The following is a 23,868-nucleotide window of genomic DNA, read 5'->3' on the forward strand; positions in this document are numbered from 1 at the left end:
AACAAGAGCAACAAACAGTCAAGTGCATACAGAGGACATCTATCTACATACGTACGAGACGGTTCCTTCAATTGATTTAAGCTCTGCTTTGTTAGTTTTCCTTTTGCAATTGTGTTGAGTGCTGCACTGTATTGTGTACCTGTTGTGAATATCTATATCATGTGTAGGGTACCTTTTTTCTGGGATAAGGCGGTGTGTGCGATACAGATCTGCCGTGGATGGCGTCTTCGCTGGGGAGGCTCTGGATGTGGAGAAAGCCGTGTGGGATAGTGATTTATTTAACTTTGTTGGAGTCGACACAGGCCTAACCTCTGACTCAGCCCCTGGCAAAAGATATTAAATGAGTCATGATGTGTCAACAACCATACACAACACAGTTTTCAACAATTCCACCAACGTGCCCTACAGTAGACTTTCTCTCTTTTGGGAATTTCGGTGCAGGTCGCTTTATGAAGTGTTCAGAGACAAATGCTTTCTATTTGATTTGACTGATATGAAGGAAGAGCCATGTCCTCCAGCTTAGTGCTGATGGTATTCAGGAGGAGCTAATTACTTACATACTGATAAGGCACTTTGAGACTTTGACATCTGTGGTTTCATTTGGTCTCCAAATGGAGTCAAGTTTAAAAACTGATGTTTGAGCCATGTGGCGCGGTCCTCCTCAAATGCTTTTCTCTGCAGGACAAAGGTTTGAATATTAGCCTGAATAATTCACTTTGAAATAAAATAATTCATCAAATTGCAAGTCATCAAATTTCCAAGTTATCTGCCCTCTTGTACCCTCTCTGAACAGACTCTCTGTACCTCGTGGCTCAGTCTTATGGCTGCCTCTGTGAAGTTCCTCCTTTCCGCCTCAAAGTTCTTCCGTTTTTCTTCGAAGGACTTCCAATCCTCCTTGAGGCGCTCCTTCTCCTTCTGCATGTAGCAGTCGTTGAGCAGCGAGGCTGTCTCATCGTCACATGGGAAGTTCAGCTGCTGCTGTGAGAACAGAACACACAGAGCAGTGGAGACTGAGGATTAGGAGGGAGAATTACTGACAACTGATTATTACTGACAACTGAGGTAGCAGTTTGTGACCTTGGGACTATAATGTTCTATCGGTGCAAAGCATAGTTCTGAGATATTAAAGCATCAATGTTTTCACATCCCAGATCTGTTTTGTAGTGGATTCTTCTTTCATAACCCATAAAGGTCCTAAAGTTGCAGAGTATAAAAATCCTGAGATATTTGTAAATTCCAGACTCACATTAAGCATCTCCAATCCAAAATTAAATCTAGAATCAGCTTCCTATTTCGCAACACGCCTCCTTCACTTACGCTGATAAACATACCCTCGTAAAACTGACTATCCTACCGATCCTTGACTTCGGGCGATGCCATTTACAAAACAGCCTCCAACACTACTCAGAAAATTGGATGTAGTCTATCACAGTGCCATCCGTTTTGTCACCAAAGTCCCATATACTACCCACCACTGCGACCTGTATGCTCTCGTTGGCTGGCCCTTGCTTCATATTTGTCGCCAAACACACTGGCTCCAGGTCATCTATAAGTCTTTGCTAGGTAAAGCCCCGCCTTATCTCAGCTCACTGGTCACCATAGCAACACCCACCCGTAGCACGCGCACCAGCAGGTACATTTCACTGGTCATCCCCAAAGCCAACTCCTCTTTGGCCGCCTTTCCTTCCAGTTCTCTGCTGCCAATGACTGGAACGAATTACAAAAATCACTGAAGCTAGAGACTTATATCTCCCTCACTAACTTGAAGCATCAGCTGTCAGAGCAGCTTACCGATCATTGCACCCGTACATAGCCCATCTGTAAATAGCCCACCCAACTACCTCATCCCTATATTGTTATTTATTTTTGCTCTTTTGCACCCCAGTATCTCTACTTAACCTCTCTTGGGTAGGGGGCAGTATTTTCACGTCCGGATCAAAAGTGTGCCCAAAGTAAACTGCCTGTTACTCAGGCCCAGAAGCTAGGATATGCATATAATTAGTAGATTTGGATAGAAAACACACTAAAGTTTCTAAAACTGTTATAATAATGTCTGTGAGTATAACATAACTGATATGGCAGGCGAAACCCCGAGGACAAACCATCCACCCCCCAAAAAATTCAGCCTACCACTATTTTCAATGGCTGTCACTTTTATTATAAGGCGAAGTCCTCCCAGATTACAGTTCCTAGGGCTTCCACTAGATGTCAACAGTCTTTAGAAAGAGTTTCAGGCTGGTTTTTGGAAAAATGAGCTAGAAATTGTTGTTTTTCTAGGTGGCTCCCATTTTGGCTGTAGTGTTTCCAAGCGCGTAAATGAGAGCGCGTTCTTTGGCATTTTCCTCCGGTAAAGACAATAATGATTCTCCGCCTTAAAGTTGATTGTTTATTTACGTATTAGGGTACCTGAGGTTTGATTATAAACATTGTTTGACTTCTTTGGAAAAGTTTATTAGTAACGTTTGTGATTCATTTTGTATGCATTTTGATGGAGGGAAACTAAGTGAATAACTGACTGAGTTTTTATACATATAATGGACATTATCGGATAAAAGGACCATTTGTGATGTAACTGGGACCTTTTGGAGTGCCAACAGAAGAAGATCATCAAAAGGTGAGGCATTTATTATATCGCTGTTTCTGACTTTCGTTTTGCACCTGCCTGGTTGAAATATGTTTTTCATGGTTTTGTATGCGGGGCGCTGTCCTCAGATGATCGCATGGTGTGCTTTCGCCGTAAAGCCTTATTGAAATCTGACACAGCGGCTGGATTAACAAGAAGTTAAGCTTTATTTTGATGTATTACACTTGTGATTTTATGAAAGTTAAATATGTATATTTCTGTACCGTCCCACAAGAAGTTAAACATCATCATCTGCACATCTATCACTGCAGTGTTAATGCTATTGTAATTATTTCGCCACTATGGCCTATTTATTGCCTTACCTCCCTAATCTTATTACATTTGCACACACTGTATATAGATTTTTTCTATTGTGTTATTGACTGTACGTTTGTTTATCCAATGTGTAACTTTGTGTTGTTTTTGTCGCACTGCTTTGCTTTATCTTGGCCAGGTCGCAGTTGTAAATGAGAACTTGTTTTCAACTGGCCTACCTGGTTATGGATAGGGGGCAGCATTTTCACGTTTGGATGAAAAGCATGCCCAGAGTAAACGGCCTGCTACTCAGTCCCAGTTGCTAATATATGCATATTATAGTAGATTTGGATAGAAAACACTGACTTTTCTAAAACTGTTTGAATAATGTCTGTGAGTATAACAGAACTCATATGGCAGGCAAAAACCTGAGACAAAATCCAACCAGGAAGTGTGAAATCTGAGGTTTGTAGTTTTTTAACTCAGCCCCTATTGAATATACAGTGGGATATGGGTCATCTTGCACTTCCCAAGGCTTCCACTAGATGTCAACAGTCTTTAGAACCTTGTCTGATGCCTCTACTGTGAGGTGGGGCCGAATGAGAGGGGTATGAGTCAGAGGTCTGCCAGCAGCCACGAGCTGACCATGCGCGTTCACATGAGAGGTAGCTCCCGTTCCATTTGATTTTCTGAGGAATTCTCCGGTTGGAACATTATTGAAGATTTATGATAAAAACATCCTAAAGATTGATTCTATACATCGTTTGATTTGATTCTACGACCAGTAATATAACTTTTTGGAATTTTCATCCGACATTTCCGCTGGACTTGCCTCGTGAGTTTCGATTTGTTTACTAAACGCCCTAACAAAAGGAGGAATTTGGACATAAATTATGGACTTTATGGAACAAATCAAACATTTATTGTGGAACTGGGATTCCTGGGAGTGCATTCTGATGAAGATCATCAAAGGTAAGTGAATATTTATAATGCTATTTCTGACTTATGTTGACTCCAACATGGCGGATATATTCTTGGGTTGTGAATGTCTCTGAGCGCCATACTCAGATTATTGCATGGTTTGCTTTTTCCATAATAAAAAAATAAAATCTGACACAGCGGTTGCATTAAGGAGAAGTATATCTTTAAATCTGTGAATAACACTTGTTTCTTTTATTAATGTTTACTATGAGTATTTCTGTGATTTGATGTGGCTCTGTGCAAATTCACGGGATGTTTTGGAGGCAAAGCCAAATGTAAACTGAGGTTTTTGGATATAAATATGAACTTGATCGAACAAAACATACATGTATTGTGTAACATGTTGTCCCGGGAATGTCATCTGATGAAGAATATCAAAGGTTAGTGATTAATATTTTTATAAATTTTATTAATATTTCTGCTTTTTGTGACTCCTCTCTTTGCTTGGAAAATCGCTGTATGCTTTCTGTGACTAGTTGCTGACCTAACATACTGATATGTTCTGCTTTCGCCGAAAAGCTTTTTTGAAATCGGACAATGTGGTTGGATTAACGAGAATTGTATCTTTAAAATGGTGCCTAATACTTGTATGTTTGAGAAAATTAAATTATGAGATTTCTGTTGATTGAATTTGGCGCCCTGCAATTTCATTGGCTGTTGGCAAGGGGTTCCGCTAGAGGGAACAGGGTTCCGAACAACATAATTTACTTTAAGATTTCTGACAAGTGTTTTTTTTTTGCTTTCCGTGCCATTATTACTGACTAGACACGACCATAATAGAAGGAGATAGCAAAGACGTGTTCTGATTGGTCCGTTTGTATTTGTTCAGGCTTGTGATTGGATTGCAGACAGAACCTCATAGCGCTAAGTTCAAATGGGTTTATGCAGATAAAACTTTCTAGTTTATAATTTTTTTCCCACTTAAAATGCACTCTTTCTAAAATCTAACTTCACAGACATATGAAGACATCTAAAAGATCAATTATATGTGAACTCATTTTTGACAAAAATGTCAAATAGAACCTTATAGTCCCAAGATCTCGAGTTGTTAATAAGTATTTTCCATTTACTTTAATGTCTATGCTGATAGATCAATCTATTGAGGCAATAGGTAGACAGATTTACAGGTCTGCTAGAAAGAGGTAGATAAGACACTGTAGGTGTAATAGCCAGATGAATTCAAAACAAACAAGGCTGAATAAGTATTGAACTGAAGCAGCATCATAGAGAAGAGAGTTCGGCGTATACCTGCAGGAGCTGCTGCTGCGTGTGGATGAAGTCTTTATACTGCTGGATCTCCAGTTTCAGCCTGTCCATCTCCTCTTCATGGACCTCTTTGGGGATGGCGCTCATGTTAGCTCTCTCCCCCACCAAGGACGCTGGACAGGAATCACGGCACAACATTACCAGTGATTCTGAGATGGTTTATTGTTTATGATTACGGCAATAATAGGTTTAACTAATGGATTTAAAAAAAATGAAGGTCTGGGTTTGAAAAATATAGAAATAAAAAACAGCTTCTCCCCAAAGAACCAGTAGAGGTGTCTGTTGGTTCGTGTTTCAGACAGTGGCTACCACTTTTATTTGACTCTTTTCATTTGATTTGGCTGATAACAGAGTAAAGTGACCACCCATCAACTGACATTACTTATAGCAAGTGATTTGTTTCACTGTTCAGTTGAGCTTTAAGTGGACATTTAATCAACTCAAAGTCCGGTAGTCGTTCATGTAATTTATAACAAAACTATAATACCACAGACAATAAAACTGAGCATCCTGAGTGACCTCTTACTCCGGTGGTAAGCAAACGAGGCTAACAAAACCTCAAAAGTGGCTGCCCTTTAGGGATGATGCGAGTAGTATGTGACAAAGAATACCTTGGCTGTCCAGTCTCTCCACGTGGCTCTTTAGTCTCCTCCACTGCTGGCGAATGCTATTGGTGAGCTGTTCCCTAGCATGCTCACAGGACAGCTCCAGGCTCTCTCTACTTGAGTCACACACCTCATCCTCCTCTGAGCTGGCCTGTTGCAGAGAGATGTCGTGACAACAGGCAGACCATTAATTGGTTAATTTAATTAATTAAGCAGTCACCTTTATATAGTGTGGTATTTTTGTGTGCAGATGGTTTTAAAACTATGCCAGAGTAATTTCAGTTGTGAACTAAGCAATATTTTTTTATTCCCAGCATTACAAATAGAGGCAACAGCGCGTATTCATTTGACCTCAGTCAAAGGAAGACTAGTTCTGATGGATACATAGATTGACAAACCACATACAGGGCATTCGGAAAGTATTCAGACCCCTTTTTTATGTTACAGCATGATTCTAAAATTGAAAAAATAGTTTTCCTCATCATTTACATAAGTATTCAGACCCTTTGCTATGATACTCGAAATTGAGCTCAGTTGCATCTAGGGTTGCAAAGGGTAAGAAACTTTCCGGTAAATTTCCAGAATTTTTCGGGGAATTTCCCATGGGAAGTTAAGCCCCGGAATTTGGGGAATTTTGCTTAAATTCATCAAAAAATTTGCTTATAACAGTGAACCTTTTTTGTGGGATACATTTAGCTAGCTTGCTGTTGCTAGCTAATTTGTCCTGGGATATAAACATTGAGTTGTTATTTTACCTGAAATGCACAAGGACCTCTACTCTGACAATTAATCCACACATAAAACAGCCAACCGAATCGTTTCTAGTCATCTCTCCTCCTTCCAGGCTTTTTCATCTTTGAACTTATATGGTGATCGCATCTAAACTTTCATTGTATTACCACGACAACCGGCAACAAAGTTAATCTTTCAATCACCCAAGTGGGTATAACCAATGAGGAGATGGGAGAGGCAGGACTTTCAGCGCGATCTGCGTCAGAAATAGGAATTACTTCCATCTTGGCGTCGCAGACACTCGTTGGCGTGCGCGAGCAGTGTGGGTGCAATAATTGAAGAACATGGATTTCTAAATTTATTTTGCGACGCTCGCGCACGCGACGTGTTCGGTCTGGTCAGCATGTAAGGCAATTCTAGGACTTGTGGCATATTTTGGGTAAACTATCCCCAATTCAATGGAATTGCAACCCTCTCCATGCACAGTACAGATTCATTTTCCAATGGCTTCCTCAAGCTGTGACCAGGCTTTAGACATAGTTTCAAGCTTTTATTTTGAAAAATTAGCGAGATTCTTCAAAACGCGTCAGGTGTCCTTTGATTAGTTCCTGCGTGCGAGAGATGTAGCTCGACATTTTCTTTCTCTGTAGTATTGAATAGGTTACCGTCCGGTTGAAATATTATCGATTATGTATGTTAAAAACAAGGATTGATTATAAAAAACGTTTGACATGTTTCTACAAACATTACGGATACTTTTTGGAATTTACGTCTGCCTTTCAGGACCGGAACGAGCCTGTGGTTTTCTGAACATAACGCGCAAACCAAATGGCGGTTTTTGGTTATAAAACTAATCTTTATCGAACAAAAATAACATTTATTGTGTAACTGGGAGTCTCGTGAGTGCAAACATCCAAAGATTATCAAAGGTAAGCGATACATTTTATTGCTTTTCTGACTTTCGTGACCAAGCTAATTTGAGGCTAGCTGTTCTTACTGTTTTGTCTAGTGATTGATAAACTCACAAACGCTTGGATTGCTTTCGGTGTAAAGCATATTTTCAAAATCTGACACAATAGGTGGATTAACAACAAGCTAAACTGTGTTTTGGTATATTTCACTTGTGATTTCACGATTATAAATATTTTTAGTATTATTTTTGAATTTGGCGCTCTGCAATTCAGCAGTTGTTTACGAAAATGATCCCGCTGAAGGGATCCGTGCGGCAAGAAGTTAAATAATTTCTAATTTCCGATAGTTAGTTTTTGCTTGCTTGAGCCTATTAACTGAGGAGTGTTAATTCACCTGTTTCCATACATGTTTCATTTTAAAACATTTCTCTTACAAAGGAGTTGTTTAATCTAACTGTTTAACTATTTATCTGTACATGGAATTGTATTTGTTATTTTTAAAAACAAATTTTCCTCAAATTTTTACAGGAATATGCCACGGGTAATATCTGATGTGTGGAGACATTTCATTGCAGCTAATGCAGAAGGAAAAGCTGTATACATTTGCAAATACTGTGCCGAATCAGATGTGAAGAACGCAACAAAGATGCAGAATCATCTGGCCAAGTGCATAAAGTTCCCTCAGCGCTCACAACAAGCAATCATGAATAGAAGTAGAGGGACTTTTGTCAGAGGTGAAAATTATGAATCAGACACCTTATCGATAGCAACAGCTCATGGTCCTCCTGGAATCAAACGTTTTTTGACTCAATGGAGGAACGTATTCAGAGAAATGGTGATGAATGTCTTGCTTGAGCTGTTCACCTGGTTCACCTCTGATGCTCACAGGAAATGTGTATTGGAAGAGATTTCTGAATGTTCTTCCCCCAGCACACACCACTCCAACCAGACATGCTGTATCTACTCATATGCTGGATGCAGAGTTCAACAGATTTCAAGTGAAGGTCAAGCAAATCAAACCATCTCTGATGGGTGGTAAACTGTTCGTGGGCAAGGATTAATTAACTACATCTCCACCCCTCAACCAGTATTCTACAAGAGCACAGACACAAGGGACAACAGACACACCGTTTTCTACATTGCAGACCACAGAAGGTATTTGCACTGGTGACAGACAATGCGGCGAACATGAAGGCTGATTGGTCTAAAGTGGAGGAGTCCTACCCTCACATCACACCCATTGGCTGTGCTGCTCATACATTGAATCTGCTCCTCAAGGACATCATGGCACTGAAAACAGTGGATACACTCTACAAAAGAGACAAGGAAATGGTTAGGTAGGTGAAGGGTCATCAAGTTATAGCAGCAATCTACCTAACCAAGCAAAGTGAGAAGAATAAGAGCACCACATTGAAGCTGCCCAGCAACACCCATGGGGGGAGGGGGGGGTTGTCATCATGTTTGACAGTCTCCTGTAGGGGAAGGAGTCTCTCCAAGAAATGGCCATATCACAGTCTGCCGATATGGACAGCCCCACCAAGAGGATCCTCCTGGATGATGTATGTTGGGAGAGAGTGGTAAGCAGCCTGAAACTCCTGAAACCTAGAGCAGTAGCCATTGCACGGATTGAGGGAGACAATGCCATCCTGTCTGATGTTCAGACTCTGCTTGCAGATGTAAGAGAATAAATCTGTACTGTACTTCCCTGCCACTTCCCTGTTGCTCACTGCTGAGGCTGCAGGGTAGCCTCGTGGTTAGAGCGTTGGACTAATAACCGAAAGTTGCAAGATCGAATCCCCGAGCTGACAAGGTAAAAATCTGTCGTTCTGACCCTGAACAAGGCAGTTAACCCACTGTTCCTAGGCCGTCATTGAAAATAAGAATTTGTTCTTATCTGACTTGCCTAGTTAAATAAAATAAAAAAATAAAAAAGCAGAGGAAACTGCAGTTCTAAAATACATCAAAAAGCATGAAGATTTCTGCCTGAAGCCCATACACGCCACAGAGTACATGTTGGACCCCAAGTATGCTGGCAAGAGCATCCTGTCTGGTGCAGAGATCAATGGTGTCATCACTACTGTGTTTTGCCAACTTGGCCTGGATGAGGCCAAGGTTCTTGGCAGTCTGGTGAGGTCTTTGGGATGGAAATGCAATATGGCAGTCGTGCCAACATTTCTCATCAGCCACCTGGTGGAAGGGACTTTGTGGATCTGAGGCTCTGTTGCCTCAATCATCCTCCAAATCCCAGCAACATCAGCCACCTCAGAGTGCAACTGGTCCTTGTTTGGGAACACACACAAAAGCACGCAACAGGTTGACCAATACAAGGGTTGAAAAATTGGTGGCCATCTGAGCAAATTTTAGCCTTTTTGAACCTGACAACGAGCCATCCTCAACAAGGTTGGAAAGTGACAGTGAAGATGAGGCCTCAGAGTCTGATGTTCAAGAGGTGGACATTGAGGAGGTCCAAGGAGAAGACATGGAGGCCTGAGAGGAAGACAACCAAAGCTTAAGTTTCTAGATTATCATTTTACAGATGTATGTTGAAAATGTTTTTGGGAGATGCGATGGATCATTGGGGATCAATTAATATTCCCTTTCTTTTGTTGTTCAGTGAAATCATCCCATGCGAAGAGTCAACTCATTTAATTAAAGTTCAATTCGTAACAATTGTTTTTTTTTTTTTTCTATTGGAAGGATTTAATCATTTGCAATTATGTCTACTTATGTTGTAAAAGGTTTATGTTTCTGTCTCCATATGATATGGTACAAATATCCAATGCAAAAAAAAATCTACATTTAAATGGTAATTAATTAATATAAATTAATAATTAATATAAATTTGCATATATTCCTGTTAATTCCCATATATTCCCGTTAATTCCCACGGAAAGTTTCCACCCTGAATATTCCCCAAAATGTGCATTGGTCATCCTTGAGATGTTTCTACAATTTGATTGTAGTCCATCTGTGGTAATTTCAATTGATTGGAAATTATTTGGAAAGGCACACACCTGTCTATATAAGGTCCCACAGTATGACAGTGCATGTCAGATAAAAAACCAAGCCACGAGGTCGAAGGAATTGTCCGTAAAGCTCTGAGACAGGATTGTGTCGAGGCACAGATCTGGGGAATGGTACCCAAGTATTTCTGCAGCATTGAAGGTCCCCAAGAACACAGTGGCCTCCATCATTCTTAAATGGATGAATTCTGGAACCACCAAGACTCTTCCTAGCGCGGACCACCCATCCAAACCCGAGCAATCGGGAGAGAAGGGCCTTGGTCAGGGAGGTGACCAAGAACCCGATGGTCACTCTGACAGAGCGCCAGAGTTCCTCTGTGGAGATGGGAGAACCTTCCAAATCTCTGCAGCACTCCACCAATGATGCCTTTATGGTAGTGGCCAGACGGAAGCCACTCCTCTGTAAAAGGCACATGACAGCCCGCTTGGAGTTTGCCAAAAGGCACCTAAAGGACTCTCAGACCATGAGAAACAAGATTCTCTGGTCTGAGGAAACCAAGATTGAACACTTTGGCCTGAATGCCAAGCGTCGAGTCTGGAGGAAACCAGGCACCGCTCATCACCTGGCCAATACCATCCCTACGGGTGAAGCATGGTGGTGGCAGCATCATGCTGTGGGGATGTTTTTCAGAGGCAGGAACTGGGAGACTAGTCAGGATCGAGGGAAAGATGAACGCAGCAACGTACAGAGAGATCCTTGATGAAAACCTTCTCCAGAGCGCTCAGGACCTCAGACTGGGGTGAAGGTTCACCTTCCAACAGGACAACGACCCTCAGCCCACAGCCAAGACAATGGACGAGTGGCTTCAGAACAAGTCTCTGAATGTCCTTGAGTGGCCCAGTCCGGACTTGAACATCTCTGGAGAAACCTGAAAATAGCTGTGCAGCGACACTCCCATCCAACCTGACGAAGCTTGAGAGCATCTGCAGAGAGGAATGGGAGTAACTCCCCAAATACAGGTGTGAAAAGCTTATAGTGTCATACCCAAGAAGACTCAAGGCTGTAATTGCTGCAAAAGGTGCTTCAACAAAGTACTGAGTAAAGGGTCTGAATACTTATGTAAATGTGATATTTCAGATTTGTATTTGTAATAAATTTACAAAAATGTCAAAAAAACTATTTTTGCTTTGTCATTATGGGATATTGTGTGTAGATTGATGAGGGGAAAACACATTTATTCAATTTTAGAATAAGGCTGTAATGTAACAAAATGTGGAAAAAGTCAAGGGGTCTGAATACTTTCCGAATGCACTTTATACCCAACACAAATGCCTTGCTTTGGCAGAGCTTAACAAGCAACACAAATCAAACACAGTCAAACACATCAAATCAATCAAAAGCCTTGCTTGGGCGGCCATGAACACACAGCACTCCAACAATGGGCATGTGGGGGCAGGGTTTTTGGTTACAAATATTTTAGGGGTTGAAATGATGTGGAAACAACATTGATTCAATCTGTTTTTGCCACGTGGGTATTGGGCAAAACATTAAAAAAACAAACGGCAAATGCATCCAACGAGTTTGTTGAGTCACAAGCTTGATGTCGTCATTGCATGCAAGGAAAATGGGACCAAATACTAAACGTTTGATTACTTTAATACCCTATAAGTGAATTTGCCCAAATACTTATGACATCACATAGGGGGACTAGATACCTAAAGTGCTTCGTTTCGAAATGGTAAATCAGATGTGTGAAAATACCCTCAAATAAATAGGTGACATTCTGTACTGTTGTCTCAATTTAAACATTTGATTTCAAATCCAAAATGCGGGAGTATAGAGCCAAATGAAAAATGTTAGACTCGAGACAATTTAAAAAAGTTATCCTCACTGTCCACATACATATGGAGGGGACTGTAGATACCAAATACACCATTCGGTACAGCATATTGGGTACCCATGACAAAGACAATACTACTAGACAAACCTGTTCTAGACTATCATCATGTTTCTCGCCACTTCGGCTAGGTTTCCTGGGGCTCAAAATGGTGACCATATCCATTTTCATCTGCTGTAATACTTTCTTTAACTCTGCATTCTCCATCAATAGGTGCTTGTGGCGACTGTCGTAGTCGTTCAGTAGAGTCTTATACATCTCTCCCTCATGTCTGAAAAATAAAGAAATTCACCCGTGTTTAGTCTTTTCTCAGTGCATGTGATGATGGGGGCTTCTGAGTGGCACAGGGGTCTAAGGCACTGCATCTCAGTGGCCCAGAGTCGTCTGGGTTTGGCCGGTGTCAACCGTCACTGCAAATAAGAATTTGCTCTTAACTGACTTGCCTAGTTAAATAAAGGTTAAATAAATGATATATATATATATACACATAGAGTTGAAGTCGGAAGTTTACATACACTTAGGTTGGAGTCATTAAAACTCGTTTTTCAACCACCATACATTTCTTGTTAACAAACAATAGTTTTGGCAAGTCGGTTAAGACATCTACTTTGTGCATGACACAAGTAATTTTTCCAACAATTGTTTACAGACAGATTATTTCACTTATAATACACCGTATCACAATTCCAGTGGGTCAGAAGTTTACATACATTAAGTTGACTGTGCCTTTAAAACAGCTTGGAAAATTCCAGAAAATTACGCTTTAGAAGCTTCTGATAGGCTAATTGACATCATTTGGGTCAACTGGAGGTGTACTTGAGGATGTATTTCAAGGCCTACCTTTAAACTCAAACTTTGCTTGACATCATGGGAAAATCAAAAGAAATCAGCCAAGACCTCAGAAAAAAGTCTGGTTCATCCTTGGGAGCAATTTCCAAACACCTGAAGGTACCATGTTCATCTGTCTAAACAATAGTCTGCAAGTAAAAACATCATGGGACCACGCAGCCGTCATACCGCTCAGGAAGGAGACGAGTTCCCTCTCCTAGAGATGAACGTACTTTGGTGCAAAAAGTGCAAATCCATCCCAAAACAACAGCAAAGGACCTTGTGAAGATGCTGGAGGACCCAGGTACAAAAGTATCTACATCCACAGTAAAACGAGTCCTATATCGACATAACCTGAAAGGCCGCTCAGCGAGGAAGAAGCCGCTGCTCCAAAACCGCCATAAAAAAGCCAGACTACGGTTTGCAACTGCACATGGGGACAAAGATCGTACTTTTTGGAGAAATGTCCTCTGGTCTGATGAAACAAAAATAGAACTGTTTGGCCATAATGACCATCGTTATGTTTGGAGGAAAAAGGGGGAGGCTTGCAAGCTGAAGAACACCATCCCAACCGTGAAGCATGGGGGTGGCAGCATCATGTTGTGGGGTTGCTTTGCTGCAGGAGGGACTGGTGCACTTCACAAAATAGAAGCCATTATGAGGAAGGAAAATTATGTGGATATATTGAAGCAACATCTCAAGACATCAGTCAGGGAGTTAAAGCTTGGTCGCAAATGGGTCTTCCAAATGGACAATGACCCCAAGCATACTTCCAAAATTGTTGCAAAACGGCTTAAGGACAACAAAGTCAAGGTATTGTAGTGGCCATCACAAAGCCCTGACCTAAATCCTATAGAACATTTGTGGGCAGAACTGAAAAAGTGTGTGCGAGCATGGAGGCCTGCAAACCTGACTCAGTTACACCAGCTCTGTCAGGAGGAATGTGCCAAAATTCACCCAACTTATTGCGGGAAGCTTGTGGAAGGCTACCCAAAACGTTTAACCCAAGTTAAACAATTTAAAGGCAATGCTACCAAATACTAATTGAGTGTATGTAAACTTTTGACCCACTGGGAATGTGATGAAATAAATAAAAGCTGAAATAAATGATTCTCTCTACTATTATTCTGACATTTCACATTCTTAAAATAAAGTGGTGATCCTAACTGACCTAAACCAGAATTTTTACTAGGATTAAATGTCAGGAATTGTGAAAAACTGAGTTTAAATGTATTTGGCTAAGGTGTATGTAAACTTCCGACTTCAACTGTATCTACAATATCACTGCTCAAAAAAATAGAGGGAACACCATAAACAACACAATGTAACTCCAAGTCAATCACACTTCTGTGAATCAAACTGTCCACTTAGGAAGCAACACTGATTGACAATAAATGTCACATGCTGTTGTGCAAATGGAATAGACAAAGGTGGAAATTATAGGCCACAAATGTGGCATGTGTCAGCATATGGTCTCACAAGGGGTCTGAGGATCTCATCTCGGTACCTATTGGCAGTCAGGCTACCTCTGGCAGCACATGGAGGGCTGTGCGGCCCCACAAAGAAATGACACCCCACACATGGAACTGACCACCACCAAACCGGTCATGCTGGGGATGTTGCAGGCAGCAGAACGTTCTCCACGGCGTTCTCCAGACTCTGTCATGTCTGTCACATTTGCTCATGTGCTCAGTGTGAACCTGCTTTTCATCTGTGAAGAGCACAGGGCGCCAGTGCGAATTTGCCAATCTTGGTGTTCTCTGGTAAATGCCAAACGTCCTGCACGGTGTTGGGCTGTAAGCACAACCCCCACCTGTGGACGTCGGGCCCACATACCACCCTCATGGAGTCTGCTTCTGACCGTTTTAGCAGACACATGCACATTTGTGGCCTGCTGGAGGTCATTTTGCAGGGCTCTGGCAGTGCTCCTCCTTGCACAAAGGCGGAGGTAGCGTCCTGCTGCTGGGTTGTTTGCCCTCCTACGGCCTCCTCCACGTCTCCTGATGTACTGGCCTGTCTCCTGTAGCGCCTCCATGCTCTGGACACTACGCTGACAGACACAGCAAACCTTCTTGCCACAGCTCGCATTGATGTGCCATCCTGGATGAGCTGCACTACCTGAACCACTTGTGTGGGTTGTAGACTCCGTCTCATGCTACCACTAGGTGAAAGCACCGCCAGCATTCAAAAGTGACCAAAACATCAGCCAGGAAGCATAGGAACTGAGAAGTGGTCTGTGGTCACCACCTGCAGAACCACTCCTTTATTGGGGGTGTCTTGCTAATTGCCTATAATTTCCACCTTTTGTCTATTCCATTTGCACAACAAGATGTGACATTTATTGTCAATCAGTGTTGCTTCCTAAGTGGACAGTTTGATTTCACAGAAGTGTGATTGACTTGGAGTTACATTGTGTTGTTTAAGTGTTCCCTTTATTTTTTGAGCAGTGTATATACAGTGGGGCAAAAAAAGTATTTAGTCAGTCACCAATTGTGCAAGTTCTCCACTTAAAAAGATGAGAGGCCTGTAATTTTCATCATAGGTACACTTCAACTATGACAGTGGCTTCGTAAGAAGCATTTCAAGGTCCTGGAGTGGCCTAGCCAGTCTACAGATCTCAACTCCATAGTAAATCTTTGGTGGGAGTTGAAAGTCCGTGTTGCAGCAACAGCCCCAAAACATCACTGCTCTAGAGGAGATCTGCATGGAGAATGGGCCAAAATACCAGCAACAGTGTGTGAAAACCTTGTGAAGACTTACAGAAAACGTTTGACCTCTGTCATTGCAAACAAAGGGTATATAACAAGTATTGAGGAAACTTTTGTTTTGACCAAAATTACGTATTTTCCACCATAATTTGCAAATAAATTCATAAAAAATCCTACAATGTGATTTTCTGGACTTTTTCCCCTCATTTTGTCTGTCATAGTTGAAGTGTACCTATGATGAAAATTACAGGCCTCTCTCATCTTTTTAAGTGGGAGAACTTGCACAATTGGTGGCTGACTAAATACTTTTTTGCCCCACTGTATCTATATATGGCAGTTTCAATAAGATTTACATCTTGAAGCATATTGAAGGTTTCTACACACTATCCCAGATCCTATGCTTAAAATGCTACACAAGATAAGCTAACAATCACAAACCAAGCAATAGCTTCTTGTGTATTGGGACAGCGACAGATTTTTTGTTTTGTTTTGGCACTGTAGTCCAGCACTTTGGATTTGAAATGTTACAATAACTGAGGTTAAAGTGCAGACTATCAGCTTTAATTTGAGGTTATTTTCATCCAAATCGGGTGAACCATTTAGAAATTACAGCACTTTTTGTACATAGTCCCCCCATTTTAGGGGACCAAAAGTATTGTGACAAATTCACTTATGTGTTTTAAAGTAGTAAAAAGTTAAGTATTTGGTACCATATTCATAGCACGCAATGACTACTTCAAGCTTGTGCCCAATAGAAATGAATGGTAAATAATGGAGTGTGTGATTTTGCAGTCACTTTTATTGTAAATAAGAATAGAATATATTTCTAAACACTTCCACAATAATGATTACGGATAATCCTGAATGAGTCGTGAATAATGATGAGTGAGAAAGTTAGACACACAATTATACCCCCAAGACATGCTAACCTCTCACCATTACAATTACAGTGGTTAGCATTTTTGGGAGGGTATGATGCATGTGTCTAACTTTCTTACTCATCATTATTCACGACTCATTCAGGATTATCCGTAATTATGGCAGCATCCACATTAATGTAGATGTGTTTAGAAACATAATCTACTCTTATTTACAATAAAGGTGACTCCAAAATGACAATACATTATTTACCATTCATTTCCGTTGGGCACAAAATAATCTGGAACACAAAAAATAAAATGCAAACCAATCAAACAAATGTGTTGAGTCACAAGCTTGATGCACTTTAACACACATAAGTGAATTTGTCACAATACTTTTGGTCCCCTAAAATGGGGGGAATATGTACAGAAAGCGCTAATTTGGTAGAAAATAACCTCAAACTAAAGCCGACAGTCTGCACTTTAACCTCATTGTCAAATCCAAAGTGCTGGAGTACAGAGCAAAAACAACAAACACTGTCCCTGTCCCAATACTTTTGGAGCTCACTGTAGATGGAAGTAATTGGTAATGTCATGAGTGCCAGTATGAGACAAAAAAACACAACATGTAAAGTGTTGGTCCCATGTTTCATGAGCTGAAATAAAAGATCACAGAAATGTTCCATATGTACAAAAAGCTTATGTCTCTCATATTTTCTGCAAATTTTTGTTTATATCCCTGTTAGTGAGCATTTCTCCGTTGCCAAGATATGCCACACCTGTCAGGTGGATGGACTATCAAGAAGCCGATTAAACAGCATGATCATTACACAGGTGCACCTTATGCTGGGGACAATAAAATGCCACTCTAAAATGTGCCATTTTGTCACATAACACAATGCCACAAATGTCTCAGGATTTGAGGGAGTGTGCAATTGGCATGCTGACTGCAGGAATGTTCCCAGAGTTGTTGCCAGATAATTTTATGTTAATTTCTCTACCATAAGCGGCCTCCAACATTGTTTTAGAGAACTAGGCAGTACGTCCAACCTTGCTCACAACCGCAGACCACGTGTAACTATGCCAACCCAGGACCTCCACATCCGGCTTCTTCACCTGCGGGATCGTCTGAAACCAGTCACCCGGACAACTGATGAAACTGATGTGTATTTCTGTCTGTAATAAAGCCCTTTTGTTGGAAAAAACTTGTTTTGATTGGCTGGGCCTGGCTCCCAAGTGGGTGGGCCTATATCCTCCCAGGCTCACCCGTGGCTGCGCCCTTGCCCAGTCACGTAAAATTCATAGATTAGGGTCTAATGAATTTATTTAAATTGACTGATTTTAAATGATTACATAATTTATATTTTGGTTCAGTATACATAGTTACCTGGCCTCAGTCTTCCCAGTTTTCCAAAGGCTTCTCTTCCCATCCGATCTTCCCACGTAGTTCAAAACTTCAAGTGCTAGAATAGAGAAATTACACATAGGTCAACTTCCATCACAGTATCAACTGTATGATACATAGCATTTGGTGAAAAGGGAAATATTAACGTATTAAATAAAAAATGGTGATCAGAGGATGACGCATAACTTGAATGATTACTTTGTTTCTTATCCTTTTTGTCGATCAGAAGCTGATTCAGGCGCTCCTTTAGTTTGCCGAACTCCCTTTCTTTCCTCTTCATGTCATGATTGTACTGAGTGGCACGGCTCGCTATGACGCTCTGAAGTTTCTGTACCTGGCAAGAAAACAATACAAGTAGGCCATTACATGATAATCCTTTTTAGGAATAAATAGACTGGACTGGTACTAGATATTCTAATCTTATCTCAAGTTTCCATATAAATCAACCAAGCGTACCTCTTCTTTTTCATTTTTCAGGCAGTTATGTAAGCTCTTCACTTTCAGCTGTAGCTGACGTTCTCTCTCAAGAAGTCCAGTGTTTTCCCTCTTGGAGAGTTCAAGTTGATCCTATAAGGATTCATATAAAAAACAAATACATAAAAAAAAACAGTGGGTTTAATTACAAAGCTAGAATTCATAATAAAACTACATGACCACACTTTGTGTTAGATGTTTGCGTAAGGGTAAATCACGTTTGAACAGCAAATGATGTGCACAGACAGTGACTAAGAGAATAAATAAAGGACAATAAACTAAGAGGGTTAGCGAGTGAGTACGTCAAGGCCAAACCTTCAGTCTAGTGTTGCTGAGCTGCAGATAGTCCATGTTGCTGTTAGACTTGACCTGCTCCACTTCAATGTCCTCCACTGTCTGCAGGCACCGGCGGTGCAGCTGGAGCAGGTTGTACACGTTGTTCAGCACGGCCACCAGATTCAGTTCAGGACCGTTGTTAGACTCTGTGCAAAGCAATGGAAAGCCCAGAGAGGATACCTCCTGCAGAGGCAAATCAGGGATGGGATCAGACATGCAGCTTAGCGGTTAGCTACTGGCATCTAACACATGAAAGCAAGCATGAACCCAGCAGGCAACACTGGTTGCAATGACATCATTGTGACATCGTTTATGAATTAAAACATTTGAGGTCTCTTACCCGATTGATGTATGAGATACATTCTGACACATTGTCCTCTGTACAGAAGGCACTTATTGTAGGCATGTTGTAGGGGTTTCTGGTCATTGGCAGAGCGAGCACTGATGATTGGCTGTACTGCCTCAGAGAAGACATTCTGTATCTTGAAGAGCTGCAGGAAGTGTCCTTGATTTCTGTGCAGGAATAATAGGACAAAAGGATTGTCATTACTAGTGTTAGGTCAAAATCAATTAATTGCAAACTGCCTTTCAAAGTGGACAGAGAATAGAATCCTCATGTATGTGATTCAAAGAAGCGCAGCCATCTTGCTTTAGTGTTGAAATGAAAATGTCCAATGAAAATGATTGCAGGAGGTCAAGCCATCCAACCACAAAACTGTTAAGATACATTATGTTGGAGTGAATGGAGAATTTCACTATTTAGGACCCTAATCTGTATTTTTTATGTAAATGGCATGTTAGAGAAGCATGCAGAAATTTTGGGGGGAATTTCACTTGGTTTTGAAAAAAACTTACCCCACCAGCAATTGACATCCTCAGCCTCATTCCAGAGCATCCAAAAACATGAACAAAGGCTCTATTGCTCCAGTATAGTCTTTAGATGTTGTACACATGGAATTGTGTCATACCGAACATTATAATCCATTTTGTTGAACTCGAGCGATAATTTACAGCTCAAGCATATTGGCTACCATGCATGTACTTCCTCGTTCCAATTCCTCTCGCTACTGCGAGTGTATAAATAGGGGGCGCGCTACTGGCACAGATACAGTACTAGGTACCTAGCTAGCTACGTTGACAGTCACTCATGAGATCAGCCAGGCGATGAAAACGGGACAGAGGTAGTTTTTGTTAGGTCAATTGCTGAATATTGTTGAAAATAGTTTGCAGATGTGAAATCCCAACATGTGACAACGCAATGAGAAAACACAGTCCGATAACTTCTCACGGACTTCCTTTGGACCCAGATTTACTGAGGCTTTGGTTAGTTGTCCTGCAAAGATGCATAAACACTCCCATCTAAAGACTGGATCTACGGTTTTGTAGTGAGCATTTCTCTGGTGACGACCTCTGAAAACCACAACCAACAAGAAAAATCATTGGTAAAAAAAATATATATATTTGAAGAAAACAACTATACTGTTAGGTTCTAATTTTCAGAGTAAATAACTCACGGACACTAGAGAAGCTTAACCAAGTTTAATTCTCCCCAAAGGGTCGATACATCTGTAATTCAGACACATACATGGCTTCCCCCGTGGTGGTAATCATACCCCACTTTGTGTGGAGTCTCCTCCTTATCGCTAAACATTGCATCATTCTTGCTAAGCAAGAAATTAGTTATAAATGAACAAACAATGATAACGAAAATGAATAAATAAAAAATTAATAAAACATGATTATAAATTAACGAACAATGATAAAAAAAAACATTCACCACCGTGAGGTTTACAAACTCAGAGACTTATGGCCTGTTCTATGATCACACCATACACAATCATATTTCCATCTCTAATCACACAACACAATGACATTTCAGCTGAATCTGCTGTCTTGTTCCATGTCAGTTGGAGCGGCTTTTTGTTTCTCCACTCTCTCCTTCTGGTTCCTAAGAGAGTGATAGCACAAGACTTGGAAAGCAACAAAAACACACACAAAACATAACAGTATTAACTTGTTTGGGATAGGGGGCAGCATTTTCACTTTTGGATGAATTGCGTGCCCAGAGTGAACTGCCTCCTACTCAGCCTCAGATGCTAATATATGCATATTATTATTAGTATTGGATAGAAAACATTCTGAAGTTTCTAAAACTGTTTGAATCATGTCTGTGAGTATAACAGAACTCATATGGCAGGCACAAACCTGAGAAAAGATCCAAACAGGAAGTGGAAAATCTAAGGTTTGTAGTTTTTGAACTCACCCCAATCGAATACACTTTGGGATATGGGTATTTTTTCACTTCCTAAGGCTTCCACTAGATGTCAACCGTCTTTAGAACGTGGTTTCAGGCTGCTCATGTGAAGGGGGTCCAGATGCGAGATGTTTTACTAAGGGGTCTGCCTACAGCCTCGTTCTCAGTCACGCGCTTTTACTTGAGAGGTTTCTCTTGTTCCAGTGCTTTTCTACAGACAATAGAATTCTCAGTTTGGAACAATATTGAACATTTATGATAAAAACATCCTAAAGATTGATTCTATACTTAGTTTGACAAGTTTCTTCGACCTGTAATATAACTTTTTGAACGTTTCATCCGAATGGACCAGATCGCTTTTTTGGATTGTTTACCAAACGCCCTAACAAAAGAAGCTATTGGACATAAATGGACATAAATGATGGACATTATCGAACAAAACAAGCATTTATTGTGGAACTGCGATTCCTGGGAGTGCATTCTGATGAAGATCATCAAAGGTAAGTGAATTTTTATAATTTTCTTTATGAATAATGTTGACTACCCAACATGGCAGATATTTCTCTGGCTGTTTTGGGCTCTGAGCGCCGTTCTCAGATTATGCTTTTTCCGTAAAGTTTTTTTGAAATCTGACACAGCGGTTGCATTAAGGAGAAGTGTATCTAAAGTTTCATGTATAATAGCTGTATTTTCATCAACATTTATTATGAGTATTTCTGTGAATTCATGTGGCTCTCTGCAATATCACTGCATGTTTTGGAACTACTGAATCTAACACGCCAATGTAAAATAAGATTTTTGGATATAAATATGAACTTTACCGAACAAAACATCCATGTATTGTGTAACATGAAGTCCTATGAGTGTCATCTGATGAAGATCATCAAAGGTTAGTGATTCATTTTATCTCTATTTGTGCTTTTTGTGACTCCTCTCTTTGGCGGGAAAAATGGCTGGGTTTATCTGTGACTTGGTGGTGACCTAACATAATCGTTTGTGGAGCTTTTGCTGTAAAGCATTTTTTAAATCAGACACTGTGGCTGGATTAACAATAATTTTATCTTTAAAATGGTGCCTAATACTTGTATGTTTGAGAAATTTGATTTATGAGATTTCTGTTGTTTTGAATTTAGCGCCCTGCAATTTTATTGGCTGTTGGCGAGGGGTTCCGCTAGCGGAACGGGGAACTCCAGTCCTAGACAGGTTAACAATGTGATAAGCTATGCATTATTATATATGCATGAAAACCAAAGACTGAGACCATGACAATTCCCACTCTCTCTTCACCTGACTCTATGCCTCCAGGATGCTTTTCAGATGGATTCCACAAAAATGAAATCCCTAAAAAGCCTCCTCATGCTTTCACCCAGTCTTCCCTTTTCGGCCCCAGGTTCCGAGAGGTGTTCCCAAGCCATGTCATTTTCACTTTGTTCCCCATCTCCTCCATTGCAACAATCCTACATCCTCTTGAGGTAACTCAGCACTATATATGCTTTCACATCAATGCCTTCAACATGTTGTTTAGAGTACAATTACCCCAACATCTATCCTCTTTCATATGATGCATAAACCAAGAAAGCAGCTAACCCAACCCAAACTATGATGTTTAAAGTAGCTCCCAGACCCAACCCATCTGCATGTCTTACAGTGGAATCTAGTCTCGCTCTCTCTCGCTTTCGCTCCATTTCCTTTGTCATGGTGTCTTCAAGCTCACCCATTATGCAGCTGGACCTCACTTCACGTGAGAACAATGCACCCACCAAGGAGAGACATGACAATCTTTACCGCTGCAGATGCTGTAAGGAGTACTGTGTGTGGACCAAACCAATGCTGTACCAACCCCCCCGCCTGGTGTATCTTGATGTACACTCAATCTCCAGAATTCAGCCGTGCCCTTGGTTATCTCTGCTTTCACCTGAGGATATACACACTGCAACACGTGGGTCATTTCCTGACAACATAGACTCTCCTCTTATGGCACGATCCCTAATTTGTGACATTTGAATAACAGCCTCCACTGTACTCCCATCGGTCTCCCAGTTACCAAGCCATGTGGCATAAGTCCTCATAAACTGATATCCCAACAATGCTACTAAAGTAACCCCTGCTGCTATTAACATGGCCCATGCCTATAGCCTCCTTCAATTTTACACTACTGCTGCTCTCTGTTCATCATATGTGCATAGTCACTTTAACCATATCTACATACTACCTCAATCAGCCTGACTAACCGGTGTCTGTATGTAGCCTCGCTACTTTTATAGCATCACTACTGTATATAGCCTGTCTTTTTTACTGTTGTTTTATTTCTTTACTTACCTATTGTTCCCCGAACACCTTTTTTGCACTATTGGTTAGAGCCTGTAAGTAAGCATTTCACATTTCACCTGTTGTATTCGGCGCACGTGACAAATAAACTTTGATTTGATTTGGAATTCATCTGTCAAGTGTTCGCCGGCTGTTAGAAATTGGGAAAAAATATTAATTCGTCGGGAAGAATATCCAACCTAACAAAACTCTGAGTCACAGGTTTCTTGAACGTTTACCATAGTGTGTGAAATGCTACCACTATCTCTTCTACTCTCACCATGATCTGGGTATGTGTAATGTTCAATTAAATCCCCATATTGTGTACAGTCCTCCCTCTCCTATGAGCTATCTCCTGTAACAATATACAGTCTCTGGGGATGATACTCCTCTATCATTCCATCTAACCCATAACACACTAGTTACTACTCCTAACCTTTTTATTGCCGGTAATAACTGTTC

General features: G+C 40.8%; 1 protein-coding gene across 3 annotated transcripts in view; it reads right to left on the reverse strand.

Annotated features, from left to right (window-relative positions):
- The window catches only part of LOC111963164 (afadin- and alpha-actinin-binding protein), a 39,061-nt gene that overhangs the window by 683 nt on the left and 14,510 nt on the right, over positions 1 to 23,868 (reverse strand). The window contains exons 3-13 of one of the 3 annotated variants that reach the window (XM_023986415.2): positions 19,186 to 19,358; positions 18,825 to 19,028; positions 18,492 to 18,602; positions 18,234 to 18,369; positions 18,018 to 18,093; positions 12,325 to 12,505; positions 5,737 to 5,881; positions 5,108 to 5,238; positions 805 to 975; positions 558 to 675; positions 173 to 323 (exon numbers count right to left, since the gene is read on the reverse strand). In XM_023986415.2, coding sequence (XP_023842183.1) covers positions 173 to 323; positions 558 to 675; positions 805 to 975; positions 5,108 to 5,238; positions 5,737 to 5,881; positions 12,325 to 12,505; positions 18,018 to 18,093; positions 18,234 to 18,369; positions 18,492 to 18,602; positions 18,825 to 19,028; positions 19,186 to 19,358 — 1,597 coding nt within the window. Of the gene's footprint in view, positions 1 to 172; positions 324 to 557; positions 676 to 804; positions 979 to 5,107; positions 5,239 to 5,736; positions 5,882 to 12,324; positions 12,506 to 18,017; positions 18,094 to 18,233; positions 18,370 to 18,491; positions 18,603 to 18,824; positions 19,029 to 19,185; positions 19,359 to 23,868 lie in introns of those variants that run through there. The other 2 variants (XM_023986414.2, XM_023986416.2) reach the window with 2 other exon arrangements.

This window comes from Salvelinus sp. IW2-2015, linkage group LG4q.2, assembly GCF_002910315.2.
Source record: "Salvelinus sp. IW2-2015 linkage group LG4q.2, ASM291031v2, whole genome shotgun sequence".
Taxonomy (NCBI): Eukaryota; Metazoa; Chordata; class Actinopteri; order Salmoniformes; family Salmonidae; genus Salvelinus; species Salvelinus sp. IW2-2015.